This window comes from Nicotiana tomentosiformis, chromosome 5 (assembly GCF_000390325.3).
Source record: "Nicotiana tomentosiformis chromosome 5, ASM39032v3, whole genome shotgun sequence".
Classification (NCBI taxonomy): Eukaryota; Viridiplantae; Streptophyta; class Magnoliopsida; order Solanales; family Solanaceae; genus Nicotiana; species Nicotiana tomentosiformis.
In genome coordinates this window covers 87,083,216-87,106,319 of record NC_090816.1, presented here as the reverse complement: position 1 = coordinate 87,106,319, position 23,104 = coordinate 87,083,216, and the positions used below count along the sequence as shown (strand labels likewise).

The window sequence follows — 23,104 nt, the reverse complement described above, 5'->3', positions numbered from 1 at the left end:
CGAAGCCTTTTATATTATGGGTTTCAGGGTTACATATGCCAAAAATTCAACCTGGCACATCGTGCCACACGTCGCATGGCACTTCATGCTAAGAGGTATTTCAGAGATATAATTTTTTGCTCATCTAGCCCAATATTAGCCTGGCACCTCGTGCCACACGCCCTGCTAGAGTATTTTTTAAACTAGGTTATAATGCTATACCTCTTATCTCATTTTTAGCCCTATGAACTAAGTAATTCTGTTATTATTTAATTATAAATATTATAATCCCATAATTATAATCGCCTAATTATATTGTTAGATATCTTATTTGCCAACCAGATGACCCTTCACAGCTTTCTCAAAGACATATTTTTCCATTTCCTTCAGTGGGCAAGTTTCCAAACAAGTGCTGAATATACAGAGTGCAAAGTACTTCTACACTACAACACAAGAGGGCAACAATATACGTACCACAGCAGCATCCATTTCTAGGTTGCGGAGTTCTCCTCGATCTTCTATGATATCTTTCCACATTTGATCTCGAATTGCAACCATGAGAGCTCCACCTCTCCTCTATCCCCTCCTCCTCCTCCTCCTCTTGGCCACCTCTGCCTACTCCTGGAAAAAAGAGGAGTTTCGAAACTGCAACCAAACCCCATTTTGCAAACGCGCCCGTTCCCGAAAACCCGGATCGTGCAATCTACGCGCCACCGATGTGTCCATCTCCGATGGGGATCTTATAGCCAAGCTTGTCCCCAAAGAAGAAAACCCAGAAAGCGAACAGCCCAATGAGCCTTTGGTCCTCACTCTTTCGGCCTACCAAGATGGTGTGATGAGGGTGAAAATCGATGAAGATCAAAATTTGAATCGGCCCAAGAAAAGATTTGAAGTTCCTGAGGTGATTGAGGAAGATTTCTTGAACAAGAAGCTGTGGTTAACGAGAGTGAAGGAGGAGGAAATCGACGGTGTTTCCTCTGTTGTTTACTTGTCTGATGGGTATGAAGGGGTGTTGAGACATGACCCATTTGAAGTCTTTGTGAGAGAGAAAAGTAGTGGGAAGAGAGTGTTGTCCATAAACTCAAATGGGTTGTTTGATTTTGAACAGTTGAGGGAGAAGAAAGAAGGGGATGATTGGGAGGAGAAGTTTAGGAGTCATACTGATACTAGGCCTTTTGGTCCACAATCTGTTAGTTTTGATGTTTCCTTTTATGGTGCAGATTATGTTTATGGCATTCCTGAACATGCTACTAGTTTTGCTTTGAAACCAACTAGGGGCCCTGATATGGAGGAATTTTCAGAGCCTTATAGGTTGTTTAATCTTGACGTGTTTGAGTATCTTCACGAATCGCCTTTTGGACTTTATGGTTCCATACCTTTCATGATTTCGCACGGGAAAGCCAGGGGTAGCTCGGGTTTTTTCTGGTTGAATGCTGCTGAAATGCAGATTGATGTATTGGGATCTGGTTGGAATTCCAATGAGTCTTCGAATATAATGTTGCCCTCGGACAAGCAAAGGATTGATACTTTGTGGATGAGTGAGGCTGGTGTAGTGGATACATTCTTTTTCATTGGTCCTGGACCAAAGGATGTGGTTAGGCAGTATACTAGTGTAACGGGGAGGCCATCTATGCCACAGTTATTCGCGACTGCATACCATCAATGTAGATGGAATTACAGAGACGAGGAAGATGTTTATAATGTTGATTCAAAATTTGATGAGCATGATATTCCCTATGATGTCTTGTGGCTTGATATCGAGCACACGGATGGGAAGAAGTACTTTACTTGGGATAGGGTGTTGTTTCCTAACCCAGAAGAAATGCAGAATAAGTTGGCCGCGAAGGGTAGGCACATGGTTACCATTGTGGATCCTCATATAAAGAGGGATGAGTCTTACCATATACACAAGGAGGCCTCGGAAAAGGGCTACTATGTTAAGGATGCTACTGGTAAGGATTATGATGGATGGTGTTGGCCCGGTTCCTCATCATACGTTGACTTGCTGAATCCCGAGATTAGGTCATGGTGGAGTGACAAATTCTCACTTGATAGCTACACTGGCTCAACTCAGTATTTACACATTTGGAATGACATGAATGAGCCTTCCGTCTTCAATGGGCCAGAGGTATATAATTGCCTGTGATTATTTTGTTTCTTTGTTTTTGGTGCTTTTCCGTTATGCTGGGCCAGCATTCATACTAGATTATTCTGCTTTTGTGCATATTCACACTTATAGTCTTTTCATTGATAGAAGAATAGATTCCTTATACTTGTCTCTGAATTTCTACAAGGGTAGACTATGTTGCAGTTTTCAAGAATGCATTTAATTTTGTCAGATTTCACTTGCTAATGTCCACGTCTCAGGATCCTTTTTATTATAAAAGAATAGTAGAGTTATATTGTCGCGACCCAAAAATCACTAGTCGTGATGACACCTAACTCGACCCGCTAGGTAAGCCAACTAACATTCAATACAATCCAATTGAAATTTGTAGGAAAAATAAGAAGGATTATCTGAACTTTTACAAATTAACCCAAGAACTGGTAGTACAAATCATGAGGTTCTAAGACTTAGAATTTACTAGCTGATACAAATAATTACACGATCTGTTGAAAACTACATAACAGATGAATAAAATCTAAAGCCACCAAGGACAAGTAGTAGCTATATCTGGAATGCACGAACATCTTCAGGGTCAGCTCCCAAAATCACCAGCAGCTCCGGTTCAAAAGTCTGCACACAAGGTGCAGAAGTGTAGTATAAGTACAACCGACCCTATGTACTCAGTAAGTATTTTGTCTAACCTCGTCGATGTGGTGACGAGGCTTTTTAGTTAAAAGATGCTCACTGACAAAATTTGTAATGTAACTAACAATAGAACTATACTACAGTATCACAGAATAGGGCACACGAGCGAATGTATAAAGCAATAACAGAGTACTAGAAGAGATCACAATCCAACAGTTTCCAATATCTTGACCAATTCTTTCCTTGGAGCGAAACCCGATGAACCACAATAATCACCTCAAACTTTCATAGTGTGAGAGAAACACTCAAGACATCAAATTCAACGGCATGACTACACCCTTCGTGCATTTATCTCATCCTCACCAAATATGCGTAAAACAGTGCCAACCGAAGGGCAGAAATACCGATAACAGAAATGACAAAGTAGGAAATACGCAAGTAGTAATAATGAACGAGAATGTACATAAGGACATCAGTAACAGACTAGGCGGAAAGCATAAAGGTAATGACAACAATTAGGAAAAGGAATGTAACTTCAACTAACTAGCATGGTGGAGGCATGAAGATAGATATATCAAATAAGAAAAGAACCTTATTATTCAAGTATTCCAACAAATCTCACAAATGATCTACAACACAAGTATAGAGTCTAGTATCTCAAGAATATCGACCGTAGCAATGTATTAATGATTATGCATATTGATGACCGAATTAAACACACCAATGTACTCTCAGAATTTCATCGAATTTGATCAAATTATAATAAGCTAAGTCTTAGTTTTTAACATTTAATACTATGTTCTTAGTATCTAGGAGCCAAGTAAGGCATGAAGCAAGAAGGTCACGTGATTCTACAAGACACAATTTATAACATAATTTACCCCCGAGCATGGTTAACCCTGGCACATACATATATGTCTCACCCCGCATATAGCAAACAATGTCAAATAGTAGGAAAAATTCCCTCAACAAAGTTAGGCAAGACACTTACCTCGCTCCAAAAGTCCGCTCAAAGCTAAATCACATCTTTGCCTCTCAAACAAGCCTCCGAACCAATAGAATCTAGCAAATTACCAATCAAACGATTCAATTTAAGCCTTAGGAACTACCCACGATTGCAAAAGATTCAATTTAGGTCATTACTGAAAAAGTCAACAAAAGTCAACTCCCGGTCCCGCTTGGTCCAAATCCGAAATTCGGACCAAAACCCGAGTATCCGTTCACTCCCGAACCCGGTTATGTAATTTGTTTTGAAATCCGACCTCAATTTGAGGTCTAAATCCCAATTTTATAAAAATCCCTAATTCTACCCAAACCCCCAATTCCCACCATGAAAACACTAGATTTTAGGTTGAAAACTTATGAAATGTAATGAAAGATTGAAAGGAAATAGGTTAGAATCACGTACCAATGGATTGGGGAGAAAAGTTCTTTGGAAAATTGCCTCTAGGGTTCTTGAGTTTGAAAATTTGAAGAATGAACCAAAAATCCTGTCTAAGTCAAGTTTTGATCAGTTGCAGGTGTCGCATTTGCGACCTGGGGTTCGCAAATGCGAGCGACAATTTCTTCGCAAATGCGAAACTGCCCTAGACCTGCTGTCATCGCAAATGCGAACAAGTGTTCGCAAATACGGATAAGAGAGGATCGTAGATGCGACCAAAAAGTTCGCAAATGCGAAGGTCCACCCCCCAGCCCACTACTCGCAAATGTGATGGTCCCTTCGCAAATGCGAGGCTCGCATTTGCGAGCCAGATCACGCAAATGCGAAATATGTAGGTCTGATGCACCGGCTATGATTTTCTAAGTTCAATTCACTCCGTAGCCTATGCGAAACTCACCCGAGCCCTCGGGGCTCCAAACCAAACATGCACACAAGTCTAAAAACATCTTACGAACTTGCTCGCGCGACCAAATCGCCAAAATAACACCTAGAACTACGAATTGAACACCAAATCAAATGAGTTTTTCAAGAAAACTTTGAAACTTCTATTTTCACAACCGGACGTCCGAATCACGTCAAACCAACTCCGTTTCTCACCAAATTTCACATACAAGTCATAAATATGGTATTGGACCTATACCGGGTTCCGGAACCAAAATACAGACCCGATATCCAAAAAGTCAACTATGGGTCAAACATTTCAAATTCATTAAGTCTTTAAACTTTCAAATTTCAACAAAATGCGATAACTCGAGCTAGGGACTTCCGAATTTGATTCCGGGCATACGCCCAAGTCCCAAATCACGATACCGACCCATCGAGACCGTCAAAACACGGATCCGAGTTCGTTTGCTCAAAACATTGACCAAAGTCAACTCAAATGGCTTTTAATGCAGAAATTTCATATTTTTATCAGTTTTTAACATAAAAGCTTTCCGGAAAAACACCCAGACTGTGCATGCAAACCGGCAAACTGAGGAGGGCTAAAATGAGGTATTTGAGGCTTCAAAGCGCTCATCACATTCTCCACCACTTAAACATACGTTCGTTAGGAGTCGTTCCAAAGCTATCAAATCACGGTGTAACCTTACTATGCATATATCCGGGGGTGATCCCACGTCACCCTGCTCCATATAAGCCTGCCAACGCAACATGACTAGAGATCCTTACTTCGACCTTGGTCCTTAAACCTTAGAACCCAATCTCTAATATCCCGAATTCATTACAAGACCCGAATCTCACATCTACACACACTGTATAAACCTGAGCAAGTTGTATTAGGTCATAACCATAACCCCAAGATGAAATCACATGGTACACCCCATCACTCAGACACTCACAGCAGGAATTGCTGACCACCATTACTGCCCAAAAACAAATCCGGTGCCGGCAGCAAACCTCATATCGATTAGAGCCTCGTTCAAAACCTTCATACCCTGCTGATGATGAAAGAAACACGCATAACCTCTTAACCACTCATCTGATCAATAAGCCAAGAAGCTCACTCGTTTGACCAGGGCCATTGCCTAAATCCTCAGCAGTATTTAGTACTATTCTTCCAAACCTTCCTCATCCCAATACAATAGTGCAAATCTCAAGTCTAGAAACCTATCTTAGCCAACACAAGCAGTCCCACCGACAAGTATCAACAATAATCATATGGAACCCCACACAACACGGTCTGGAACACCAACAAGTAATAATTCAGACATGACACATAACAGTAAGAGAGTTAAATAAGAAGACTACTAAACAAGTTAAGCAGGCAGGGATTTTTTTTTAAAAGCATTTTCCTATGAACTATTTTCAACAAAGTGAAAGCAAAACTACACGAAGTAAACATCAGGAGTTACATTTCATCACAGTACCGTTGCGGCGTGCAACCCGATCCCATAATATCAATCCACATAGGGTATTCCTCGAGCCATAATACTCGAGCTCACTGATCACATGTGCGTCAGTATCAAGCACAATAGAGTGCACAAATTATAACTGTGGAAAAAAAATATCAAGAACACACAATACTGAGAAGGGCAAGCACAACTATGGTGCAATAAGCAAATCAACATCACGAAGGCCATCTCGCTCATAGCGCCATGAGGCCTAAACTGAATTACAATATGCGTGCGAAGAACCATGTAACCCTCACAACCCGTCATAGCATAGGAGAGGAACACATAACAGAGACCAAGGCGCGAATAGCATCTATTCCGCCCGACGATATACCTGTGGTAACAGCTGCGCAGGAGCAAGCAAATCCGATCCGATACAGAATACACATCCTCATTAGGCCTACCAATGGGCCCCCAAATCAACTCCGGCCATCCCCGAACTGACAATTAGCTCTCCAAAAGTCCACAAGGACATAAAACACACACTATCATCTGGCTAGCTTTGGCCATATTTCACAGTCCACAACCACGAAACAATCTGCTTCTGAGAACTCCCAGTCTTCAAATCCATAGAACACATAAATCACTCTATCTGATCCCAACTCCACGGCCCAAATGCTTAACTCATCTCCCGAATACAATCATCCCACGAGGAATACTTCTATAATTCTTCCGTGCCACATAACCAAATCTGAATCTCAGCAGTCGACCAACCAGGCGAGCACCGCAATATCAATGATGCATCCTTCTGAAATGCACACCCTTCTCAGGCAACACCAGGTAGTAATAGCATCCATCTAAACATCTGAAACCGTCCATGCTGTCTAAGATTCCATGACATTCCCTTCGAAACTGAACCGTGACCTTGCACATGCAAAACTCAATCCCGATCAGCCAGAAACCTTCTATTTGATCTCATCCTGGAGGAAATCCCAATACGCAACACGTTCCTCACACCAGTAGGAAATATTCACCTCGAACCGTGATAGAAATCATCGAGAACCCCTTGGAATCCGTTTGCACATACCCAAGCTATCAGAACCGTATCCCTATAACTCAACCAAGCCACGCAGTTGCCCAAAACCCATGAGCATTGCCACGAAACACCTGTGGAGACCTACCACATCATAAGTACTCAAAGAATCGATCATATCATTACCGTGTTGATCCAATTTACTATCAAACCGCCCTGTTTCCTCTGAGTTCCTTCCAAATTACCCTCAAGTTGATACCCCTCCTTGCGAGAACGCCATGATCCTTACCCCAAACTCGCCATAAGAGATTCTAGCATAAAAACCTCACCGCCTTAAGGCCCATAAGCCGTTGCATTCCCTCTTAGCATCCCAAAGTACCACAACCGAGGCACCCGCTCTGAAGAGACCTTTTGTGAATCTAAAGCCGCTTCTCCACCACTTAGTCTTCTCGTTAATGAAATGCATAATCCACAATGATATAAAAATACCGCGAGCCTCGACACCATCCCATGTAAATCTTAAACTCTAGCCACAACTGCTATGCTGCCACTTAATCTTCCTAGGTCTGAACTCATCAATGAGGCATGAGAATCAAATTCGTATCACAATTAAACAACACGAAAACCTTTCAATTTACTCACAACTCGAGACTATACGCCACATCAAGACAAAAATCAAGCACCCATTAGCCCTTTTTACACCTTAAACAGACTCTTCTCGTCTTCTTCAAATCATCTGAACATAGCCCGCAGTCACATTCTACTCGTCATTTAGTCATCCAACCACTCGCCTGCCACAAATTCCACTCATAGGAACACTACCGGATGTATAAGTCCAAAAGAACAGGCTCACACAACCGAAATACCCGTGCTCAAGCTGCGGTCAAAATCCGGCCTCAAGTCCTTCAGACTGACCCATCATCCGCACACATGAATCACATCTCGCATCTCATCCATGGACTCACAAGCTGTCGATGCTCCGCCGATACCGAGCGCTCGCACACGCATACGAATGCGTGGAAGGAATTCAAAGAGTTACGCTCCAAGCTGAATCAATGCCTCACGTTAAGGAAAGAAAGATGAGAAGTATATCCTAAATGTTCTGTAGCCTCTCGAAGATAGGTATGGACGTCATCATACCGATCCGCAAGAGTCTACTAAACACTTGCTCATGACTTGTAGAACCTATGAACCTAGAGCTCTGATACCACCTTGTCACGACCCAAAAATCACCAGTCGTGATGGCACCTAACTCGACCCGCTAGGTAAGCCAACTAACAGTCAATACAATCCAATTGAAATTTGTAGGAAAAATAAAAAGAATTATCTGAACTTTTACAAATTAACCCAAGAACTGGTAGTACAAATCACTAGCTTCTATGACTTAGAATTTACAAGCTGATACAAATTATTACACGATCTGTTGAAAACTACATAACAGATGAATAAAATCTAAAGCCACCAAGGACAAGTAGTAGCTATATTCGGAATGCACGAACATCTTCAGGGTTAGCTCCCAACATCACCAGCAGCTCCGGTCCAAAAGTCTGCACGCAAAGTGCAAAAGTGTAGTATGAGTACAACCGACCCCATGTACCCAGTAAGTATTTTGTCTAACCTCGTCGAAGCAGTGATGAGGCTTTTTAGTTAAAAGATGCTCACTGATAACATTTGTAATGTAACTAACAATAGAACTATACTACAGTATCACAGAATAGGGCACACGAGCGAATGTATAAAGTAATAACAGAGTACTAGAAGAGATCACAATCCAACAGTTTCCAATATCTTGACAAATTCTTTCCTTAGAGCGAAACCCAATGAACCACAATAATCACCTCAAACTTTCATAGTGTGAGAGAAACACTCAAGACATCAAATTCAACGGCACGACAACACCCTTCGTGCATTTATCTCATCCTCACCAAATATGCGTAAAACAGTGCCAACCGAAGGGCAGAAATATCGATAACAGAAATGACAAAGTAGGAAATACGCAAGTAGTAATAATGAACGAGAATGTACATAAGGACATCAGTAACAGACTAGGCGGAAAGCATAAAGGTAATGACAACAATTAGGAAAAGGAATATAACTTCAACTAACTAGCATGGTGGAGGCATGGAGACAGATATAGCAAATAAGAAAAAGAGACACATGATCTGTTTAAGTTAACAAGTAGAGACATGAATGACTAACATGGAAGAAGACCTGTACCTAAGTGCAACAAAACAGATATGTCATGGATGCAATTATAACAGCAGGAAGTAGGCATGATATTTACAAGTTAAGCAAGTAGAAGGCATGAGTGTCACAATAACAAATAAGATAAAGAACAAGAACATGGCTTTAACGACAAGTCACATAAGAACCGTAAGTACGACATTGACAACTCAAGGTAAGGACATGAAGGTATGTGCAAGAAAAAGGATATCACAACATAATGCATGTTTCTCGTCCTCACTTGCACGGAAACACCCTTCGTGCCTTGAACTCGCAATAACACAAAAGCATGATAATATAAATGTAATGGTACGGCATCACCCTTCGTGCTTTTACTCACATAACATGGCACGACATCACCCTTCGTGCTTTTACTCACAAATGATACGACACTGCATCACCCTTCGTGCATTTATCTCATCCTCACCAAATATGCGTAAAACAGTGCCAACCGAAGGGCAGAAATACCGATAACAGAAATGACAAAGTAAGAAATACGCAAGTAGTAATAATGAACGAGAATGTACATAAGGACATCAGTAACAGACTAGGCGGAAAGCATAAAGGTAATGACAACAATTAGGAAAAGGAATGTAACTTCAACTAACTAGCATGATGGAGGCATGAAGATAGATATAGCAAATAAGAAAAGAACCTTATTATTCAAGTATTCCAACAAATCTCACAAATGATCTACAACACAAGTATAGAGTCTAGTATCTCAAGAATATCGGCCGTAGCAATGTATTAATGATTATGCATATTGATGACCGAATTAAACACACCAATGTACTTTCAAAGGGTGATCCGAGTCCGTTTGCTCAAAATGTTGATCAAAGTCAACTCAAATGGCTTTTAAGGCAGAAATTTCATATTTTTATCAGTTTTTAACATAAAAACTTTCCGGAAAAACACCCAGACTGTGCACGCAAACCGGCAAACCGAGGAGGGCTAAAATGAGGTATTTGAGGCTTCAAAGCGCAAAATTAAGTTCTAAAACATAAGATGACCTATCGGGTCATCACATATATTATGTTTTCCCATTAAAGGCACACATTCACAATATTCTATTTGAAGAATTTTCAAGAATCTCCATTATATGTAATGTGTTTTGCATTTGCAAGAATGTCAAGTAGCTGCATCTAAACAAAACAACAAACTTGTCCACGGAATGATGGAACACGTTGTCAAGAAGGTCAATTAGTAAAGACAAGGCCCTAAGATAGAAGCATTCTGTTGGAGTTGATACAACATATGTTGTGGTGGTCGAGAGTAAAAAGGTGGAAATATAGCTCGACGACTCCATGTTCTGATTTACAACAAAACTAACTAGGCAGAAATTTATTTAATAAAGGAACACGCTTCCTGAAGAGGCATGTTTCATGCTTAATCCAAAGGATCAACATTACACTGCTAGTAGTTAAGTACTAATTTTCCTTTATGTCTTCAATTTTATCACCATGGCAGTCAATGAATTTTTATTTTGGTAAAGCGGATCAACCCTTTCCCTACCAAATCATTTGCTCCGTATTATTCTCCAATTTGGCAAAGCCAATCAGCTGAAATTGAACTCATTGGTACTCCTTACTTGCTCTAGTCCAGTTGCTAGTTGCTTCAGACTAGGTTGCTCTGACATGGCAGTTTAGATTCCGCACCCATGTCGACACGACACGGATGTGGGTGTGGGTATGGGATCCGTACCGTATTTGGTCAAGCAATGGGTACTTTGACCACAACAGACGTAAAAATTCGAGACGAGATATAATTTGATTCCCGAAATCAGAACCAAAACTATGTTAAATTTGAAGAAAATAACATACCTTATCGAGGAAATCAATCATTTGCTTATCTACAACTTGAGAATAAAAAAGAAATCCACACTTTACAAGCTATACGTAAGTATTCTACAAAATTTCTCACAATTTAGAGATATTTTTATATTTTTGAATTATTTTTAGCCGGATCCTGACACCCGTATCCGTACTAGGATCCATATCCCCGAATCTTAGAATTTACATCTCGAAGGATCCGACCTCTAGATCCGTACCCGTGTCGAACACCTGCACCCGTGTTCGAGCACTTAGGTTGCCATTGAGTTGGCTTTTGTAAATACATAATTCCATAACTTGTATAAATGCTACAATGAACTTCTCAAATTTATGATTCCGAGCGTATCCCTGAATGTGTGAAAAAGAAATTGGAGATGTTTCATATAAGAAAAAGAATTGACCCTGGGCCTGAAGTGCTTCAGTCTGAAAACTACCATTCATGCTAGTACTTGATATAATGATTTGATGTTGGCCAGTCTTTCTCTGATAAAGAACTTCAAATTAATTAATTTTTGGGGATGAGCTTCTCAGAATATATAGCAAGCTTGATATTTTACTCAACTATGTTTGGGACGGCCAAGCAGATGTTAGATGTTGATGAAAATTTCTTGTTTTCTCATTGCCAGGTAACAATGCCAAGAGATGCTTTACATCATGGAGGAGTCGAGCACAGGGAGTTGCACAATGCATATGGTTACTATTTCCAGATGGCAACATCCAATGGCCTTCTAAAGCGCGGAGATGGAAAAGATAGGCCTTTTGTTTTGGGAAGGGCCTTCTTTGCCGGAAGTCAAAGATATGGAGCAATTTGGACTGGAGATAATACAGCTGAATGGGAACACTTGAGGGTTTCAGTCCCCATGGTGTTAACTCTTAGCATCTCCGGAATAGTATTTTCTGGTTAGTTAATATCCTCTTTTTGGGGTATTTAACTTATCAAGAAGAAAACAAACCTCTTTTGGGGGTGGATGACTAGGTAACTATATGTTTCTCTTTTTCTTAAATGATGTACACCTTCTTACTTTACAGGTGCGGATGTTGGTGGATTTTTTGGCAATCCTGAGACTGAGCTGTTAGTTCGCTGGTATCAACTAGGTGCCTACTATCCCTTCTTCCGGGGGCATGCGCATCATGACACCAAAAGACGGGAACCTTGGTTATTTGGGTATGATTCTTCGATTTTAATATTAAAAAGTTAATACAAGAGAGATGTCTTTTTCTCTATGTTCAATAATTTCATATACTTTTCTTTCATTTCTTCACTTTTTCTGTGATCCTTATTCACCACGAAGTTATCATGTATGTTTCTCATTCCGTATGCTAGATTACCGCGTCTAAGGTTGTAAGAAGTTCAAGCCCTCTTTACTTGACTCCAATTTGGCATAAAGCGTAAACAATATATTTTAAATGTTTATATAATTTCTTCAAGTATGACATAATAACTAATAGGTAATGATATTAAACAAGTATAGAGAAATTAACAATATTAGTAGCAGTGGTACAAAAATAAACTATCACAATAATGTGAGAGATAAGAGAATCATTTTTTATGACGGTAGTGTCCGAGCCAGCTTGGAGAGATAAGAGATTCATAACAGCAAGGAAAAAGCTAAAAGGCTCAGAAATAAAATATTACTCCTTCCATCCCAATTTATGAGCATTGTTTGACTTGACATGGAGTTTAAGAAAGAACGTAAGAATTTTGAAAATTATGGTCTAAAAAAGCTTTACACATTTGTGTGGCTAGAAATCATCTCATTTAGGGTAAAATGAGGATTTTCAAGTTAAAATTGTTTCTAAGTATAGAAAAGTGATATTCTTTTCGGGACAGATTAAAAGGGAAAAAGTGACACATAAATTGGGACAGGAGTAATTGTTAGTCCTGTTCATTGAGCCTAAAGTAGTCATTTATTTTTCCATATGACTTGAGCTCGAATGTATGGTTTGTTAATTCTTGTTTATGAATCCCTATCTGGCAATCTAGAATTCACCATCTCCTAAATTTATTTTGACTCTCTTATGAAATTGTAATTGACATCCTATTTGACTGGGATTCCATGTTATTATGAACTAGCTTGAACTGCACGAGTGAAACTCGTGGAGAACAATAAAAAATAGTAATATAAATTTGCGAATTCATTGCCAGCTTAGAATTCAAATAATTGCAAAGGCGAAAATTCACTTAAAATTCTTGTAACTATCAAAGGCAAAAATTCACTTGATCTTAGCCAATCTATGGTTTACCATCTATCCAATGTTGCCACCTGCTCCAGTATCGTGACGTAGTTGGCCTTTACCTGATAATCCAATCATCTTCATGATTGCAACAAGTTTGTAAGGTTAAGTAGAAATCTTACAAGACAAAGAGGTCCTATAAAGACTTCACTTCTATGAATGTATGTTCAAGGAATCAAAGCTATGTATGTGTTTCTACCATATTAGGTGGTAAGTTGTGTGAAATGGGAACAGATAGGTATCTCCAATAAGGTTAGAGATGTGGACAAGGAGCCATTGCATTGTAACACGAACCAATTGAGTCATGGAATGATGAACAATTGAATCATGAATGGGGAACGATGTAGTAGGTGGGATTAGTTCCATGTGGCACTATTTGAGTGAAGTTTCTATCAAGGGGTCTTGTAGGTAGCTTCCCAATAAAAATAGGGTCTTGTGGCACTTCCCGCCCCATAGTTTTCTGTTAAAAAATCTATGTAGAAAAAAGGGACAATGTTCAAATTTACACCTGAAGTATTTGATTTAGCTTCAATTTTCCTTTTGTTTACCTTTCGGTCCATGAAATCCCTGCGCTGTTAATTTTGTCCCATATTTTTCCCTCCCTCTAACAGCTTTCCAGCTTGGCTCAGACATTTGCCACGGTGGAGCCATGTAGGCAAACAAAAGATCCAAATTTACTCCTAAACTATCAAATTGGTTTATATATATCCTTTGCAATTTGAAAACATGCCCCTGAACAATTGAAAAGGTTCAGATATACCCCTAAACAATTGAAAGCTCCTAATATAGACCTACATGATTTGACCAATTTTTCCACGGTGGAAAACCTTTAGGGGGAGAGCATATTTGAGATGAAAGATAATGGTAGGGGCTATTACGACCCGAAAGGTAAACGGAGGGCATCTGTAAGACAAATCGCAAATATTAGGAATATATTTGGACCTTTCCTTTAAAAGATCCTTTTAAGAACCGCAAGGGGCCAAGTGGTTGAGACATAAGAGTAACAATTTGGAGATCCCAATATAGCACTCATCGTATACCCATCTACTCCAAGCCTTGGTGGCAGGTTTACCCAATACTTGTACTTGTGGGTTGTAGCCTTGGTGGCAGGTTTATCCACAAGGGGATGATTGAGTCGACCAGGGCATCACCGTCTTTTAAAAGTTAAAGAAACCTTGCTGCACCATCATCAATCTACTGGCTCATCCAGTGCTAAACCACAAACTGTGGATATTGCCTATCATGCAATTACTATTTACCCATTTGATATGAGAATCAACTTGGAAGTGTAATTTTTTTCAGTCTTGATATTTAATGCTTCAATAGATTTGTATCTATAGATCTAAATGTTAGTACAAAACAAACTAAAGCAATGTCTTCTTTCGAAAACTTTCCCTTTTACTTTGTCATGTCAGCTTATATTAGGTGTTATTTTAAGATGAATGCAATGATATATTAGTTATCAAATTGTTAACACGTAGCATCTGGTGGTTCTGTATCAGTTCTCGATGCATGCTTATATTCAAGGAAATATATGGTCTCATATCGATTTGTGCAAGACAATGTATGCATTTAAATGTTTATGTAGTTCTTTTTGTTGTTCATATAATAGGTTGGGCTTAGGACCTACACATGTTACATAAGATCTCATTATTAATAAAGGTTGTTATGTCCATTACAGAGAAAGAAATACACAATTGATGAGGGAAGCGATACATGTCCGTTACATGTATCTCCCTTATTTCTACACACTATTTAGAGAAGCAAACTCAAGTGGTACACCAGTTGCTCGTCCACTTTGGATGGAGTTCCCTGGAGATGAAAAATCTTTTAGCAATGATGAGGCTTTCATGGTTGGAAATGGTCTTCTGGTGCAAGGAATTTATACGGAGGTTCTGTTCTAACTAAACAACTGCTCTCTGTTCCAGTTTATGTGACACTTGCCATTTTTGGACAATCTTAAATGTTTGACACCATTCTAATTCTTATACAACTTTCAAGAATTTAAATTCATTAAACTATTCACAATTTAACTTTGATATGATGATTGTTGTCTTTTTAACCACAACTATAATATTCTCTTCCATCATCACTAATGTATTATGCAAGTTAAATTAACATCTTAAACGTTGTGCCTAGTCAAACACTGTCACATAAAATGAAATGAAGGGGGTAACTCATTTTCTTTCTCTGCAGAGGTGTTCTTTCTTGAATCAGCTTCATCTCTTTTATCTATTACTAAAACTGAAAATTCATATCTTTCCGTGCAGCGAGCGAAACATGTTTCTGTCTATTTACCAGGGGATGAATCCTGGTATGATTTGAGAAGCGGATTTGCATACAAAGGAGGTCAAACACACAAGTATGAGGTTTCAGAAGATAGTGTTCCCTCTTTCCAAAGGGCTGGAACCATCATACCAAGAAAAGATCGCCTCCGTCGGAGTTCGACGCAGATGGAAAATGATCCTTATACTCTGGTAACATCTCTGTCTTGAATCCGTTGGAACACATTAACGTAAATCTAATCTTTCTATTATTTCATGCTGCATCTGTTCTTTAACTGATATGTTTTTCATTGTAAATCCGTAAGTCCTGGCATTTAAGCACATAACTAGACTGAATGAAGAACGGGCTCACCAATGACTTGTCTTCCTTCTTGTCCAGTTTCAGTGCATTTTCCTTTTGAATCCAAAATCTTGCTTCCAATGAAAACTCGTTTTGCCAAACATGGAATGAAGAATTACCTCCCCAATGAACATTTTGTGTTAATTTGTATAGTCATGCCATGACATCAATGAACTAGTGGTCTCAGCTTACACTTTGCTATTTTTGTGACTTAGTACCCCATCTTGGTGCTCTCAAAAGATAAACGAAAAAAGTTAAATCCCCGAAGGCTTCTTAGCATCTTTAACATCCAGCATCTTTTATACTGCAGGTTATAGCACTTAATAGTTCCCAAGCAGCTGAAGGTGAGCTCTATATCGATGATGGGAAGAGTTTTGAGTTCAAACAAGGTGCCTTTATTCATCGGCGTTTCACATTCTCGAAAGGAAAGCTTACATCTTCAAATGCCGCGCCTTCTTCAGCTGAAAATGACAGATTTTCTTCCGAGTGCACCGTAGAGAGGATAATCTTGTTAGGATTGTCTCCGGGAGCAAAAACTGCCCTTGTTGAACCAGGAAACAGGAAAGTGGAAATTGAGCTCGGGCCACTCTTCATTCAAGGAAATCGAGGATCTGTTCTTACCATCCGCAAGCCTAATGTGCGTATTGCAGGTGATTGGTCGATCCAAATTTTGTAAGTTGCTAGTTATCATAAAGTCTACATTTTCCGGAGTATCTTGTTCCCTACATCTTGTATTTGGTTAGACAAGCAAATAGGTAATTTCTGACTACGAAGAAGATTTTAACATTAGTGAAGATCATTATACAGGGATAGTTTGAAGCTGATCCTTTGTCGAGTCATCAAATTTTTCAGTATGGAATTAGGAGCCATGTCTCTGAATTCTGATCCTAGTTTGGTAATTTAAGGCTAACTCTTTGCCAATATCTAATATCTCCTAATTAATTTTTCCATAAAATGGTAACTGAACTAGTGTATACTAAGGGTCGCTTGGTTGCTAGTATAAGGTGTTATAATACTTGCATAAAGACCAACATTAGCAATGCAATATTTGGTTAGCATTTTGATACTTGCAAATAATTCGGCGTTTACAATGCAATGCTTGGTTATCATTTTTGTTGCCCGCATAATTAATTAATTAATTTATATATATATATATATATATATATATATATATATATATATATATATATATATATATATATATATATATGTATTACTTAGCATTTTGATACTTGCAAATAATTCAGCAGTTACGCTGCAAATGCTTGGTTATCACTTTTGTTGCTTGCATATATATAAAATATATGCCTGCATAATTAATTTATATATATTATACAAGAATTTATGTATTACTTTATGCAGGATAGAATGTTTAATAAAAAGATGGAGATTAAAAAGACCAGAATAACCAAAATAACTTTCATGTATTAATAATTGTTTTTAAAAGTAAATAAAACATATTTTAATTCTTGCATTACAATCTCTGTATTAATAATTCCTAATTATTAGTATCTACATTATAATCTCATATTATTATTTCCTGGATAACTTGTCTCTGAACCAATTGGCCCCTAATTGCATTACATAGTTCAAGTTCAATATTTAATTGGTATCTATATTAAAAGCAATAGGGTGAGATACAAAGCATAAATGCTTCTTGGAAGGAGGAGACAAGTGGAGAAAGATTGGGTTTGAAAAAGAGATGTGAAGGAAAATCATATGGAGATAATAATAATTTGTAAGAAAATATAAGGTGACTTTTTTTTTAATTTGCATAAATTTTGATAAACAGAGTATCTATATTGGTGGGTAGTAAATAGTGAGATAGTTAAAGTGCAAATTTGTCCGAAACTACCGTCATAGGAAGAGAAATAATTATGCTAACTGCCCCTTAAATTTGAATTTATAATCTCTTATACACAAACTCCCCTTATTTCATATTTATGGTACTACACTAAACTGTAATATAGTGATAAGCAAGTTTTCGCCTTATGTGATAATTTTTATATTTCTTCTAATTTATTTATTTATTTTATTTTATTTTATTTTTTAGCATTCATGACATTTAACTTCTTTAAATACATAATCCTATATATCCCTCAAGCTTTGTCCTCCCTCCAATGAACCCATACCCAAGCACCCATTTGGCAAGTTTGAATTGTAGACAGAAGAAACATAGAAATCTTTAGGCTCGGAGAAAATCAAAGATTGTATAATTGAAATTAAACTGAAATTTAAAGCCAAAAACTAAATTAGACCGTAAAAATATGAGCTTAAACTCCATTTACAGTCATTAAAAAAAGTTTCAAAGTTTTGAATTCGAAAATTGTACTTTGTAAAATTTTTATTTATTTAAATTAGGTGTTGTTGCAAATGAATGAAAATATTCTTTGGAGTTTAGCTCAATTTTGAGGAAATTTGAAGATTCGAGTTGGTTTTGGTTGAAATTTCATATTGAAACTTGAAGAAGAAAACTTAAATAAATTATATGCAAATTATACATATGTCGGGTGTAAATTGTATGTGTTTGGTCGAATTTTGTACAACAAAAAATTTTGTACAAATTATATATAAATTGTACGTAAATTATAATTTTTGATTGGATTTTGTACAACAAAAAGTTTATATACAAATTGTATATAACTTAGCTTTTGACCGAATTTATATATGTTTTGTAAAAAAAATTTAGTTACTTTTTAAAAATAGAAAAATCTAGCTAAAACGGGTATATATATAAGAAAAAAATCCTTTTAAGTTAAAATCATTAGTAAGTTGCTAGAAGCCCACTTAAGAATAAGGTTCACGATCTTTGGTAGTGGAAATGGCGTGGGGTGGCCAGTTTTTAAGATGCTATTTAGTATTTGGCCAGCAATTTCAATGTTGAGCATATATAGCCACTACTTTGTTATAATTAATATGAATAGATGTTTTTACCCTTTCTTCATCTCTTTTCTTTTAAACGTCTCTCTAGCACTTAAGCTCTCGTTTCTTCTCTGAAAATTTGGGTATTCAAAATCAATTGCGTGTTCCAAATATTTGTTGGGAAACACCTTTGTGAGTTGATTCTACAGATTTGGACCATTTGTGATCTAATTTGCTAGGGTTTGTCAAAAAATTGCGAAGCCGATTTTGGAGAAGACGATCTCCCGGGCTTTGTTGATTTTGTGAAAATTGAATCAAATTAGCTACTGGAATTTGTTTGTACTGCTATTGGGAAGCTGTATTCCTTACTTGAGTTTGTTTTGTGGGGATTAAACGAGAATGAAATTCAGTTTCTGAAATGTCCTTAACTTCTGGACATTAAGCGAAACAAGTAAACATTAGGACATAATTTTCTAAACGTCCTGAAATATTGAACTAGGAATCTAATATTGAGGACAAACGTTTCTGAAATGTCCTTAACTTCTAGACATTAAGCGAAACAAGTAAATGTTAGGACATAATTTTCTAAACGTCCTGAAATATTGAACTAGGAATCTAATATTGAGGACAAACGTTTCTGAAATGTCCTTAACTTCTGGACATTAAGTTGTCACGACCCGAAATTTCCACCTTCGGACCGTGATGTCGCCTAACATTTCACTTGCTAGGCAAGCCAACGTTAGAGTAATATTATCTATTTTTAAAATAATTTTTAAATTTATTAATAATAGAGAACAATTACGGAAGTAACGTCTGAAATATAGTGAATAATCCATAAAAAAAATTGTGTCTAAATACCATCCCAGAATTGGTATCACAAGTGCACGAGCTTCTAGAATAATACAAATAAAGGTCTGAATAAAATAAAGCTGTCTGAAAATAAACACACAACTAAAGTAAAATAAACGGGGACTTCAGAACTGCGAACGCCATGCAGTTATACCTCAAGTCTCCTTCGAATAGCTGAAATCCGAGCAAGTCTATGGCACGCCGCTGGGACCAACTCCAAAATCTGCACAAGAATTGCAGAGTGTAATATCAGTACAACCGACCCCATGTACTGATAAGTGCTGAGCCTAACCTCGACGAAGTAGTAACGAGGCTAAGGTGGTTCACTTACATTAACCTGTACGCAATATTAATAACAACAACAAATAATAGAAACAAATCAGGTAACTCATTTATAATAATTGAAGCCAACTCAGCAGTCATAATCCATTATTATTTCACCCAATTCTGTTGCAGCATGCAACCTGCTCTCACAATATATTCCTTTTAATCAAGTATGTTATATATTTATTTCAATCAAGTATATATATAGACTTTTAAATAAGTCTGTTGCGGCGTGCAATCCGATCCCCCAATATTGACTTTTAAATAAGTCTATTGCGGCGTACAATCCGATCCCCCAATATTGACTTTTAAATAAGTCTATTGCGGCGTGCAATCCGATCCCCCAATATTGACTTTTAAATAAGTCTATTTGTATATATATATATATATATATATATACTTTCATTTTCGTTGCGGCGTGCAACCCGTTCCCCCAATATAATTTTAAACAATTCATAAATATAATAAAACTTACTCCAATATATACCACGTTCAATGAAAAATTATTAAGCATCAAGGCACACAATAATTATAATTTATTCATGAGCCAAACAATGACAAATAATAATTTATTATGAAAATCACAGAGAAGTTAGGTAGTTTAATATTTAATATGCTAAATGTCAAATAACAATTAAAATACATAATTCAAATAGCATGTAACAATTAATGCAAGAATTCAAGAAATAATATTTGACAAAGAATAGGAGAGAAACAATTATTATAATAATTAATTTATGATTTAAAATAATTTATGATTTTTCAAGTAAGCAGGCAAACAATTAATTTGACGACGTATAGACACTCGTCACCTCGCCTATACGTCGTTCACATGCAATTCACATAACAAATAATTTAAGGGTTCTATTCCCTCAAGTCAAGGTTAACCACGACACTTACCTCGCTTTGCAAATTCCAATCAATTATTCAACCACAACTTTCCCTTTTAAATTTATCTCCGAAAGTTTCAAATCGATTCACAAACAATTTGATATATTCAATACTAATCATAGGAATTAATTTCATATGAATTTATAAATTTTTCGGATAAAAATCCAAAATTTATTTAAATATTTGACAGTGGGACCCACGTCTCAAATCCCGGAAAACTCATGAAATCCGAACACCCGTTCCGATACGAGTTCAACCATACAAATATTGTCCAATTCCGATATCAAATGGACCTTCAAATCTTAACTTTTTATTTTTGGAAGATTTTATAAAAATCTCAATTTCTTCCATCTAAATCCGAAATAAATGATGAATATAGACATGAATTTGTGAAATATAATTACTTTTGGTTAAAGAACACTTACCCAATTCAAAGTCGTGAAAATCCCCCTTGAAATCGCCCAAATCCGAGACTTGAAACTCCAACAATGAGTAAAAATGGCTCAAACCCGATTTTATGCATTCTGCCAAGTATTTTCGCATCTGCGGGCTATATTTTCGCACCTGCGGTCACGCATTTGCGAGAAAAATCTCGCATTTGCGAAGTGGGGCTGCCAGGCGAGGTTCCGCATCTGCGGACATTTCTATCGCACCTGCGACGTCGTAGAAGCGACCAAACGATCGCAAAAGCGGTCTCTTCCGCAGAAGCGGTCGCGCATTTGCGCCCCATTTCTCCGCAGAGGCGACGCAACTGGCCAGTACCCCAGGTCGCAGAAGCAACCAGCTTCTCCCAGATGCGGTTGTGCACCTGCGATCACCATTGCGTAGGTGCGATTACACCAGGTTCTGCCAAGAACCTACTACTTTCAACATGCTCTAAGCAATCTGAATTTCGTCCGAAACTCACCCGAGCCCCTCAGGACCTTATCCAAATATCCCAACAAGTCCCGTAACATAATACGGACTTACTCGGGGTCTCGTATCACGTCAAACAATGCTGAAATTACAATTTACACCCCGATTCAAACTTTGAGTTTTAAACTTTTCCATTTGCAAATGTCTTGTTAGAATATATTAAATGAATCTGGAATGACTTCAAATTTGGCACACAAGTCATAAATGACATAACGGAGCTGTTCAAATTTCCAGAATCGGATTCCGGCTCCGATATCAACAAGTCAACCCCTGGGTCAATTATTGAGCCTTTAAATTACTAGTTTCCGTTAAATGGTCATAACGTGAGCTAGGGACCTCCAAATTAAATTTCGGGCATACGCCCAAGTCCCAAATCACGATACGGAGCTACTAAAACTTCCAAAATACTGATCCGGATCCGTTTTCTCAAATTATTGAGCAAAGTCAACTCAGTTGAGTTTTAAACCTCTATTTCACATTTTAATTCATTTTTCACATAAAAACTTTCCGAAAATCTGTACGGACTGTGCACGTAAGTCGAGGAATGATAAATGGTGCTTTTTGAGGTCTTAGAACAAAAAATTACTTATTAAATTTAAAGATGACATTTTGGGTCATCACATTCTCCACCTCTAAAACAAACGTTCGTCCTCGAACAGAGTTAGAAAAAGTACCTGAGATGGAGAAAAGGTGTGGATATTTATTCCACATGTACGATTCAGACTCCCAGGTAGATGTCTCTACCGGCTGACTTCTCCATTACACCCGAACTGAAGGATAACTCTTAGACCTTAACTGTCGGACCTGTCGGGCTAGAATAGCCACCGGCTCCTTCTCGTAAGTCAAATCTCTGTCCAATTGGACTGAGCTGAAATCTAACACATGGGACGGATCACCATGATATTTCCGAAGCATAGACACATGGAACACCGGATGAACCGCTGATAAACTAGGTGGTAGTGCAAGTCTGTAGGCTAATTCACCCACCCTTTTAAGAATTTCAAAGGGTCCGATATACCTAGGGCTCAACTTGCCCTTCTTTCCGAACCTCATTACATCTTTCATAGGTGAAACCCGGAGCAATATTCTTTCTCCAACCATGAATGCAATATCATGAACTTTACGGTCGACATAACGCTTTTGCCTAGACTGAGCTATGCGAAGTCGATCTTGAATAATCTTGACCTTATCCAAGGCATCCTGTACCAAATCGGTACATAACAACCGAGCCTCTACCGGTTCAAACCAACCAGCTGGAGATCGGCATCGCCTTCCGTATAATGCCTCATATGGAGCTATCTGAATACTCGACTG

General features: G+C 37.9%; 1 protein-coding gene across 1 annotated transcript; it reads left to right on the top strand.

The window, feature by feature from the left end:
• The first annotated feature begins 315 nt into the window (after positions 1 to 315).
• Positions 316 to 16,872, top strand: LOC104103481 (probable glucan 1,3-alpha-glucosidase). Its single transcript, XM_009611396.4, has 6 exons — positions 316 to 2,107; positions 11,716 to 11,989; positions 12,119 to 12,254; positions 15,006 to 15,216; positions 15,595 to 15,801; positions 16,260 to 16,872. Exons 1-6 carry the CDS (start codon positions 536 to 538, stop codon positions 16,623 to 16,625), a joined length of 2,766 nt encoding a protein of 921 aa, XP_009609691.1. The 5' UTR covers positions 316 to 535; the 3' UTR covers positions 16,626 to 16,872.
• The last annotated feature ends 6,232 nt before the right edge of the window (positions 16,873 to 23,104 follow it).

Coding starts and splice junctions, on each gene's coding strand:
- LOC104103481 (XM_009611396.4), top strand. CDS start 536: ATGAGAGCTCCACCTCTCCTCTATCCCCTCCTCCTCCTCCTCCTCTTG. Junction 2,108..11,715: donor CCGTCTTCAATGGGCCAGAG/GTATATAATTGC, acceptor TCTCATTGCCAG/GTAACAATGCCAAGAGATGC. Junction 11,990..12,118: donor CTCCGGAATAGTATTTTCTG/GTTAGTTAATAT, acceptor CTTACTTTACAG/GTGCGGATGTTGGTGGATTT.